This window comes from Lepidochelys kempii, chromosome 6, assembly GCF_965140285.1.
Source record: "Lepidochelys kempii isolate rLepKem1 chromosome 6, rLepKem1.hap1, whole genome shotgun sequence".
In the NCBI taxonomy this organism is placed as follows: Eukaryota; Metazoa; Chordata; order Testudines; family Cheloniidae; genus Lepidochelys; species Lepidochelys kempii.
The window spans coordinates 26,653,269-26,664,312 of record NC_136385.1 but is presented as its reverse complement, the minus strand read 5'-3'; the positions used below and the strand labels follow the sequence as shown (position 1 = coordinate 26,664,312).

General features: G+C 51.3%; 1 protein-coding gene across 2 annotated transcripts in view; it reads left to right on the top strand.

Moving 5' to 3' along the window:
• The window catches only part of DUSP8 (dual specificity phosphatase 8), an 83,157-nt gene that overhangs the window by 59,893 nt on the left and 12,220 nt on the right, over window positions 1-11,044 (top strand). For both annotated transcript variants that reach the window (XM_073347225.2, XM_073347226.2), the window contains one exon: window positions 8,982-9,148. In XM_073347225.2, coding sequence (XP_073203326.1) covers window positions 8,982-9,148 — 167 coding nt within the window. The remainder of the gene's footprint in view (window positions 1-8,981; window positions 9,149-11,044) is intronic.

Below are 11,044 nucleotides of genomic sequence, written 5' to 3'. Positions count from 1 at the left end.
GACCCTGAATAGAGAATATATGCTCGTAGGCCATAAAACACAGAGCAGAAGGAGGGTCTGGGGAGCCAGCAAACACAGCTGAAGGGGCCTTCTAGTCTATCCCTGTGTAAGGAATCAGTGAGGCCAAATCTGGAATGCTCTAAGGAGTTCTGGCCATGTCTTCTACAAAAAGGAATATTGGAGACGTATGTAGGCATTGTCCAGCACAGGGCGAGTTGACCTGACTGAGCGGAGGGCAGGATCTTTAGTTAGTTGGGAAGAAGGGAAACCAGAACTCATTTCTTAATTATGGAGAAGACCACAGAAAGCCACAAATTTCCCATGCAGGTGCCCATACAACTCAGTCCTGACCTGCAGCCACCCCTGCTCTTGCAGTGCTGGGTCCTGACCAGCCGTGATACTTACTCCCCAGCCCTTGAGACCCAGCCATGGCTGTAACACTTATTTCAGCAGGAAGCTTGGTGGGGTGGGAGACGTTCTTGTGCATTGAGACAGTCATTGTGCAAAAACAAAAGGGCCAAACATGGGACCTCGTCCAGTGGAGAAATGATGAGGATGGTGGGGCAGAGGGGAAATCTAAAACTTCCCAGAGAGCAGAAAGCCCTGACCCACAGCAAGAAACTTTCCAAAGGGTGATGAGTAAGGGTGTTAGTAAATGCCCTTTCATCATCTCACTCAGCAGCTGGCATGACTGGGCCGCCACCAAGCAAAAGAATGAGGTAGGAGCCAGGGGAGGTAATGCTTCAGTGAGGGATTTTCCCAGAGGCCGAGAAAATGATGCTACTTTGGTATCTGAAGGCAGCTGTCCTTGTCCAGCCCCTGTGCTCTATGTGCTTTTCTCCCTTTCTCTGCCCTGCTTCGAAGGAATCTTGGCCAGCATGTTCAGTCATGTCACTGACTAGGAGAACAGGGTGGGTTTAGCTGAGACTGAATAAGAGACAAAGGGCTGGTATTTTTTAGGGGCCAGATCGTGCCGTTCTCACGTCTTTACTCAGACTGAACTCTCATTGACTCGCTGCCCAAGCAAGGACTATAGGGTCTGTGCCCCAGTTCAGCAAGGTACTTAAGCACATGCCTAACTTTAAGCATCTCTCATTGACTTAAGTGGGACTTGTCCTTTCACTTAGGCATGTGTTTAAATACCTTGCTGAATTGAGGCCTTGACCCTTAAGGAGGAAAGTGACATCTCTGTTTCTCAAAGACGAGCACTTAATGCGTCCGGCTGATTAAAAGCCTGTAATGACTATCCCCGGGCACATCGGAGGCTGTGGATTCACTGCTGGCACTGCCAAGCAGCTTGGGAAGCCCAGCCACAGTTATGAGCACTTAGGTTTTAAATGGCGGTATCACAGAGAGACCAGCATGAAGAGCTGTTTCCTGTCGAGGGGCAGGAGATCTGGAAGCAGATGGCTTTATGTAATCCTGGAGTGAGAGCCAGCCCTGGCAGGGCTGTGCAGGAGCAACATGAGACTAATTGTTCATAAGGCTGTACCTGACTTGCGTGGGCAACTGCATGCACTGCTGCACCTTTTCCACGTGCTCATCAGGGAGCATCTCTGAATCATGAGCCCGCTGCCTGCATTGACCGACGCCAATGCCCAGCGAGGGAGGAGCCTACGGTGACTCTCCCACTCAAAGGCACAGAGCTGTTGGGGGAGCAGGGACTGTCTCACCCTACAGCGGATGCACGTTAGCACCTCCAGGTGGAGGCAGCGTTTATCTCCCAGGAGTAGGTCCTGTGCCGCTCTGGGTCATACCAGAAGGCGGGGTTTCAGGCTGCAGTGCGGCTCAGGTACCTGACATCACAGCCATACCAGGAAGCAGCCTCTGCGGTTAAACAGCAGTTATTGGAAAGATGGGGACCAGCCATAACCTGTCCCTAGAACAAACCTCCAGTGTCTACTGGCTGCCCCCGGAGAGAGAGGAAGATGGGGCAGAATGGCCCGTGAGCCAGCTAGCTCAAACAGAGGCTGCCGCTCTGGGGCTGTGCCCCTGTCCCCCTCCTCTTCTCTGCTCAGGACAGCTCTGCTCTTGCTGGTGTGAAAGTGCAGCCCTCCTTCCCTGTTGCGTGCACAAAAGAAAGGGAGGGGTGAGGACATGGGACACTTTTTTCTGCTGTCCAGTATGGCTTACCACAGACAGCCCTTATGCCCTCAGGGGAGAGGGGTGTTTGTGGAAAGCACGTGCACCAGTGCGCCAGAGGCACCCATGGGAGCTGGAGAGTGCCAGAGAGCACCTCCGAGAGCAAAGCACTGTCTCTGTGTTAGAGCATCACTTTGGCGCTTGTTACCCGGGGGGGGGGGGGGTTGTTTATATAAAGCCTAATCCTTCCCAGTTGAAGTCAGTGGAAGTTTTCCCTTTTATTCCAATGGGAGCAGGACCGAGGCCGCAGTGGCACAGATAAGCATGGTGTTTCAGTGGAGACTTGGAGGGGTGAGCCCATGCGGCGGGAAATAAACGGGGAGCCTGAGGCCCTCAAAACAACAGGGGTAACAGGTTTTCAAGCCAAGATGACCCCATTACACTCTCTGGGCCCTCCATGGCGTCAGGTGTTGTTTCCAGCCTGCAAGGAAACCTGTCTGGGAGCAGCAAAGCATCACGGCTAACGAGGCCCAACACACTCCCATAAGCTCGAGTGGAATGTCCCGCTGGTTCTAACAGTGGGGAATGCGGATGGCCCTGTTTAATGTGCCACACGTCCCTTTTGATCTCACTTCAGTACTTCCCCACATTTCTCTGCCTTGCCTTCATATCTCAAAGGGTTTTCCAAGCCCTTTAATCCCTAGAGGAGAATGAGGATCACATTTCCCTCTCTCCCCATCCTCCCTTGGGACGGCAAACACTGGTATCTTTTGATTCTGAGTGCATACCTTTTATCAAAGTCCCCTTCCCCCTGCCCTTGCAGCTGCTTTCACAACTGCGGGCTTTTCCTGTGATCGTAGTGAGAGCGGCGATGGAGTGGCTCTGTGCTGCCTGGCTGAGTGTGAATAAGGACAGCAGGGGATGTCTCTTGTTCTGCTGCACCTGCGTCTATTACTGTTCTTAATACTCTACAATACTCTTCCCTTTATGGATGTATATATCCACAAAGCTGGGGTTTACCACCCAGGAGCCGAAACAATAGGACTCTGCTCCTACCTTCACCTAGAACTTGTTACAGTTTGCACAGGTTCATATGGAACACACCATCGGGAGCAGTCCTGCACTGGCAGAGAGATGGATTGGATGGCCCACTAGGTTTGTACTATCCCCAAATTCTTCGACATGGTCTAGAACACCGTGGGCGTTGTTGATGTGTGGGGGTGTCTAGAGAAAAGTCCTTCGACTGTTATTTCTATGACTGTCCAAATCATGGGCCAGATATTCAGCTGGTGTAAATCAACTCCATTGACTTCAGTAGAGCGACACCAGTTTGTGCCAGCTGAGGACAGTGGTTAGGCCACATGTGAAGCTTGTCTCCTAGCGCAGGCAATGGAGGCAGCTTCTTTTAAACCCTGAGATCCCAGGTTTGATCATTATTCAGCAGTGATTATGGAGACCCTCACCTGTATTTCTCTCTTTCCTAGGCTATGTCTGTGAATGTATTTTCTTCCCCTGTGTTGGTGGCACAAAGCAGCTAAGCACCATTCGAGTGTGCATCTATTTTTGTCTTGGTGTTTGCTGAGATGTGCTTTGTACATTGGCTCTTAATTATCCAGGCATGTAGTGAGATGATTGTACTGTTCTCCTTATTCTCTCTGTAACCCTCTGACTGTTGTATTTATCACCCGCCTGTTGTCCCGGGGGGAAGCTCTCCTGATTCTCCGCGATCTACCAGCGGGCCAGGTGGTATATGAAGATGTTATAACTCAAAGAGAACGGCAGCTACTTTCTCTGACAAATGTCTGGGCTTTTAAAGAACTCCAAGGCCCACTGCCCTCACCCTTGAACTGTCACAGTTTTCCCAGTGAAATTTGTTTTCAATGGGCAATTGTCACTGATATCCTCTGTGAAAATCTGAGGCTGGAGGAAGTGGCAGGGGGAGGGGGATGAGAGTCTGGGATGTGGGGTAGGGGAAGAGGAGAAGGGCTGGAAGTAAGAAATAGCCTCTTTCCTTTCAGTGTACAGTAGGCAAGAACTCCATGCTGCACTCCTGGGCGAGCACGACTCCTGCCACCAGCAGCAAACTGTTTAGAGCATTGAGAAAAGCCTCTTACAGGGACGCTTGGGTAGTTTTACAAAGGGAGGGAGGCAGCAGGGTCTAGTAGTGAAAGCACAGGACTGGGAGGCAGGAGACCAGGGTTCTGTTCCCAGACTTGCTGTGTGACCTTGAGCAAGTCACTTAGGCACTCTGTGCCTCTGTTTCCCCATCTGCTAAATGGGAACAATAACAATTCCTTATGTCCCAGGGGTGCTAAGTTCCTTACTATCTGTAAAGTTCTTTGAGAGCCTTAGCTAGAAGGATTTTTCTTTCTTCAGAGAGACTGACTGATCCATGAAGCTTGGGGATAAGTGGGGAGTCCCAACAGCGTCTTGATCCTGTGATGCACTCACCTCCTGTAATTTTCTCTCCTCCGCTTCAGTGGGAGTAGCAGGTATCAGCACTTCTCCTAGCCTCAGGCCCCACATCCACACACATCCTTCTGTTCGCTTGGGCTCCACCCTCGCATGATGTAGGTAACTCTAGAAGCCAGGAAAACATTGGATTTAATAGGGAATGTTTTCTAAAGCCCTCAGGAATGCTGGAGTCCAGGCCAAGGATAAGGTTCTGTGCATTGCAAGGGACCAGCTCCTTATCCAAAAGCCTCAGCCAGTGCTCCTGCTTGAGGGAGCATCTATAGGAAACCTGAGATCTCTTTCCACCCACTCCACCCCAAATACAGATTGTCACCCCCACTCTTAGTTCCATGCGTGCCAGGAGAATCCCACTGCCAGCCCCAGGGAGGTGTTAGCATTACAAATAAAAGACTAGAACTGCTCCCTCTTGTTCTGAATTAATGCTAAAACATGGAGTATTGTGTAGGTAAGGGAAAGCCCAAGTATTGCTTGGAATGCTGCCAGGGACAGTTCCTGCCTTTGGGGTGATTTTAAGAAGCCGCTTTGCTTTCCAAAAATTAAAGCATGCTGTAGCTGCATGTTCTAGGGCTCGGTTTTGTATCCCTGAAAGTTTGGAGGCCTGCTGTCCTCAGCTCAAGGCTGTCTCCGCAGTTCCCTTTGAAACCCTGGGATTGGTCTATGGCTGTGAGCAGTGATGTTTGGGAAGGGAAATAAGGACAGCCCTGTAGCGCCACCAGAATGCTGTGGGATGAGGTTTATGAAGGGACAGAGCAGAAAATGGTAAACGCTTTGCTCAGATAGGTCCCTGTCAAGCAAAGCACAGAAGTGAAGCACGAGAGTAGTTTGACTTCAAAGGGATGACTCACGTTGCTTAAAGTTAAGCATGTGCTTAGCTACTTTGTTGTGGGCCATACAGGGAGCATGTCTCCTCCCTAGGGGTGGTTGGGACGTACAAACTTGGGGCAAGGGTGACTCTGTCCCTTTCAGTGAATCTCCCCGTGCATACTTCCCAGCCCCCTGTGCCACTTGCCTGTGCTTTCCCCAGCAGAGCCAGCAAAGGATCTGCAGGCAGGCAAGTGCTGGCGGGGGCAAGAGGAGGGGGAGCATTGCTAGGAGAGTCACAGCAAGTGCCAGCCTGCTTTAGCTATGATGTCACCTCTAACACGCCTGGCTCCTAAAGAGAGTTTCGAGCTGTATGGGCCAATAATGAACACGAGCAAAGTAGAGGGGCGGGGAGGCAGGCATTCATTCCTAGCCTGTACTCCAGGGAAATGGCGCACACCTTGCTCCAGATAAAAAACACCCTTTTTTGTGCTACTAAGACTTCCTAAGCCTTTTGAGTGGACACAGGACTAGGGGCCCAAGCTTGGCTCTGGTACGGCCATGCATTCATTGCAAGACTATACCTCCCCACACATACACCCTCCAAATGAAAATACAGGAGGTTGGTTGTTTTCCTTCCCTTGGCTCCGATGCACTGATAGAAGGAAAGGTGTCTCTGGGAGGGAGCAACAGGTAGCCCTTCTGCTTGGCTGCCCAGAGGGCTGCATGTGTCCACTGAACCTCTACTGCAGCCTCCAGATGTGGGCTATTTGCACTCAAATCGTCATGTGCACACCCCATTCCGCCTCGTGATTCATGCTTCCTGGTGAGATTGATGTGGGTAGGGAGGGAGCAGGAGTAACCAGAGCTTGTGTGCACCTGTGCCAAGCGTCTTTCTTTCACTCTGATTTAATATCCCAATTGAGGGGGGTGATGTCATGTTGGAGGGAACCAGGGATGAGGAAGTGTTGGAAGGTGCTTTAACTCTTCATATCCCACATCTCCAAAGTCTTGGGAGCTGTCCTTGTGATAACTGCCAGCAACACAGGAAAGCTTAAGTGGCCAGAGGAGACATATTGCAGGTTGGAGATCAATTTCTCTTCCAATATGGTGGTTTCTTTGGGCAAGTACAACTGAGCTGGCTGCTGTGTGGCTATGTTGGGAAAAGGCATTGTTCTTCAAAGGACTCAAAGTGAGCACCAACGGCAAGGAGGTTGGTGTCCGTCCAAAGCAACTTGGAGGTCCCATGGCATGGAAGATGAGGCATCTCCCTTGTTTGGAGGACTGAGGACCTCTTCCCCACCTGAGCAGAGACAGGGCCCAGGACTCAGGCATTCAGTCTGTGAGGCCTGGCGGCGGCGGCTGCTGCTATCAAACATTGTCTGCATGAGGGTTAAGCATTGCAGAGACCATTGTGTCAACCCCTCCCCCACTTTACCCCAGAGCACTGGAGATTTGGTTTCAGCACTAGTCAGGGCTCATCAGAATCCCACATTGGGATCCAATAAGGTAAGAATGGGGACTCTTGGAGGGGTTTGTTGGGAAGTTGGCAGGACCCTGCTGAGTATGACCTGGGGGAGGGATTGGTGGAAGGTCGTTAAGTGAACTTCAGTAGAAGTTTTAGTACAGTTATGGAGATGGACTGGGTTCAAGGGCAGGGATTCTTATTTTAACTGAACCCATCTCTATAGAAACAGAACCAGTCCCTATCGAAACAATGGCTGGGAGTTTCAATGGGACCTAATGGATTTAGACATCCAGATCTCTATGAAAATCAGGAGTCAGGAACTTTGTTCAGCCTCTGTGAAACTCCCAGTCTGTATTTATCTATAGTCCCAACTATCAAAATCACAGAGTGGGGACTTACACCACTGGGGACCCTTCGTATTGTACACCAGCACTCGGCTTGGTAACCTAGACAGATGTAGTTCTCGCTAAGGGTTGCTAGGCCTAACTCTGTGTGTGGAGAAAGGAGTCGGTGGGTGTTAGGAAACTTCCTCAAGAATGCAGGTCTCTTGCATATATAACAAAGTTAAAGCAATGCAAGGAGGGACCGTGTTGTGTGCTCCTCTCGGTAAATCCTGCATTTGGCTAGGCTACGGCCTAGCAGAGGTGTGGCAACAGGAAGCCTGAGTTCCCATTTTTGGCTCTGCCACTGGTCTTGGGCAAGTCGCTTCACCTCTCTGAGCCTCAGTGTTCCCATCTGCAAAATGAACTAATGCTGTTACCTAATCGCATGGGGAGGTGAGGATTTGTATAGGTTCATATGGCGCTTGGAGGTCCCTGGCCAGAAAGTGCAACAAGATTCCCTCCCTGTTTCACCCTTCCTGCCGTGTGAGCCTGGCGAGAATTTTCAGCCTCTGAAGAGCTGCTCTGTATTCGGACTAGAGTTCTCAGAATTCTAGCTTCGCTTGTCATCCTCTACCTGCTTCTGCTGCCCCACAGCTGTTCCTCTGAATCTGGTGGTTGGGGCCATCTGAGCAAAACTGACACACGCAGGGCTGCAGCCGGGGCTGACGCAGTGAATCGGACACTACTTGCTATCACGTTTAGCAACATCTGACCGTGAAAAACTGCTCAGGAATCTGTTTTAAAAAAAAGTCAGATTCCACCCTCTCGGTCCAAATACTTTCTGCATCCCAGCCGCCCACCTCCCGCCTCCTCCTCTGTGTGCGGACTCATTTTTCTAATTAGCACTGTACACAGGGCTGCATAATCAGGGAGCCATTCATTTAGGAAAGAGACAGGAGCTGTGTGTTTGGGGAAAGGGGGGTAAATGCCACTTAAAACACTGCGTGACTCTGACGCTGATCCTGTTCCAGTACAAAGGCCTGCAGCTATTTGTGCTATGATCCCGTCAAAACCCACAAGCCAAGCAGGGTCCAACTGATTAGATTGAAGACCTCCAAAGAACACATAAGTACCGCAGAGAGCAGTTGCCATGTTCCCTCGCTGACCCTCTTCCCTTGAGCCACTGCCCAGTACAGTGCTAGCAAACCATTGTTCTGCTGGGGTTGCTGTCATTTGGATCAGATCTAAAATCCTGGCGCTGACCACTTGTAGCCACTAAAAATCCCATGGAACTATTTATACGAGGAAGAGGGTTAGCCCTGGGGTCCTGGCCAAATTCTAACATAGGTCATTTAGTTCTGCGTTCCCCCACAGCCCCCTGCAGTTTCAGTATATTTTCTTTATCTGTAAGTTGACACTGATGCCCATCGCTAAGCTACTTGGTTGCCTACAATCAGTTAAATACCAGCAGACTATTACGCACCCATCCATCTTCCTAACAACAGTGGGGGTGATCAATGTATTAGGTAAATATATGAAGAACAGTTTACCCCACTGTGACTACATGGGGAGATGGTACTAACTCAATTTGGAAATAGTGGGGCAACACACATAATACATCAGGTCTCTTACAGGTCTCAATACAGGTCTCTTATGGGGCTGACTTGGTTATAATTGACTGTTGGTATTTTCTTCCAGTTTTATGCTAGCACCAAGAAGCAATAACCATGATCAGGACCCTGTTCTGCCAGGTGCTTTACAGACACACAATGAGAGACCTTCTCTGTCCTGGAGAGTTGTACATAGTCTAAATCTCCTCCTTCTGTCTGCAGGGGGCTTTGCCACCTTCTCATCTTGCTTCCCAGGACTCTGCGAAGGGAAACCAGCTGCCATCTTGCCAATGAGCATCTCCCAGCCATGCTTGCCAGTGGCCAATGTTGGCCCCACCCGCATCCTGCCTCATCTCTACCTGGGCTCCCAGAAAGATGTCCTAAACAAGGTATGGCCTTCCTGGTGGGGTGCCCCATGCCTGCCCCATGCTGCTGTTGTCCCTAATCAATTAGAACAGGCCTGTCCAGTCGGGGTGGCACGTGGGGGAAGCTAGCTGTCTGTTTCCCATTTGAGGACAATGCTCGTGTAACTTTCAGTGGCTTGTCCTGCCCAATTTCGCCAAATAAGGAGCTACGGATATGGCCCATACATACAAAGGCCTGGGGGGGGGGGGCTGTGGAGAGCATCCGCAGGAGGAGCCTGGCAGAGTTCTTGGCTGGAAGGGGTGTTGTCCTGCCGTGGTTTGATTCAGTCCTGAAGGGATGTGTGAGGAAGGACTGTCCTTCCCTCCGCAACCTGAGGGGAGCTGCCTGATTCCCCTGACTGCCATGCTCAGCCGTGGCAAAGGGTGAGGGAGCATGGCCAAGAAAATGCACATAGAAAAGTTTTAAGTTCTTTGGGCTTGGTGAGTGGCAATGGCATCCAAACCAGGAAGGGGCAGGGGAGCTGGAAGGGCAGAGAGGAGCAATGGGGAAAGAGGCAGAACGGGCACAATGGAGCTGGGAAGGGGGGAAGAAGAAGAGCTGCCAGGGTGCCTCGCCCCAAGGAGCCCCTGCGAGATTCACACAGAGGGAGCCAGCTTCTCCCCACTAATCCCCCCTGCCAGCTGGGCTCCCAACACTGACTTCAGCTGTTCCATGCCCAGCTTGGCAGCCAGAGGGAGAGGGGTTAGGCTGGGATGTTTAATCATGGCGGGGGAAGTGGGGAGGGGACCAGCAGCCACAGTCCAAGGCAAAGAGCTCTTTAAAGAGGCCTGGGAATAGACAAAGATCTGCTTCGGGAAGGGAAGGGCAGAGGGAAAAGAGGGGTACTGTCCTTTTAAAGGTGCCAGAGTGCTTGGGAAGTGATGTCACCTCAGGGAAGGAATTTTGTTTTAAGAGAAGAAAAAAATAAATGAGAGAAGAAAGAAACAGAAATTGTAGTTAAAATTCCGCTGAGCGCCTACCGTGGGCAGGAGGGAGCCAGTCAGACATTCTCGCCTGGGGAGAGGGCCAGGGGAGAAGCATCTGAGAGGAGCAGGGGGTGGTCCAGAAAGAGGAGAGAGAAATTTTTAGATACAGGGAGTAGAAGGAAATAAAAGAGAAAAATGCCAAGAATGTGAGCTCAGGAGCTGGGCTGGCTCCTAGGAGCTGAGGTTAGGCTTCTAGGGAGCCTGCTGAGGAAGAGACTCTTATGTAAGCTTAGTTAGGACAGGAACCACAGGGTGAATTAAATGGAATTCAGGGAGGAAATCTCGGCCATGTCCCCTGAGAGCCCTACATCAGGCGTCAGACTGACTGGGCTTCAACCCTGCCCCCCACCCCATCTCAGCACGACCTTTTGCTCACCCCTTCATTCTGAGAGGTGTTTGCTTCCCTCTCTGCGCCCTGGTGATCGTTATTGAGGACAAGAGACTCTCCCTCCTCGTATCCTAGGGCATTAGAGAGCAGGGCTGGCAGAGAACAACCCTCTGTGATGGGATAGCACGGTCCCTTGTGAGCACGCAAATCCAGGGTGACCATATTTCCCAAAGGGAAAACGGGACTTATCCAAGGCTCCCGCCCCCCCCACCCCCCCAATGCTGTTGCCGGTCGCTGGAAACCCCCCACCCGCATGCCAGGCTGTTGCTCGGTTGCTGGAACCCAGCGGGGGGCCCCACATGCTGGAATGCTGCTCCCCTCCTCCCCCCAGCGCTGCCTCCCCCCCTCTCTGCTCGCCCCCTCTGCACCACACCCCAGACAAAAGTGGCCATTTGTCCTGTTTGTTCTTGCCAGCTGATCAAGTCAGCAAGAGCAGTCGTGACACATGCCTCCTTTTGGAAAAAAACTGTTGGGATGGCCGAGACAGGGCTTAAAAAAGGGACTGT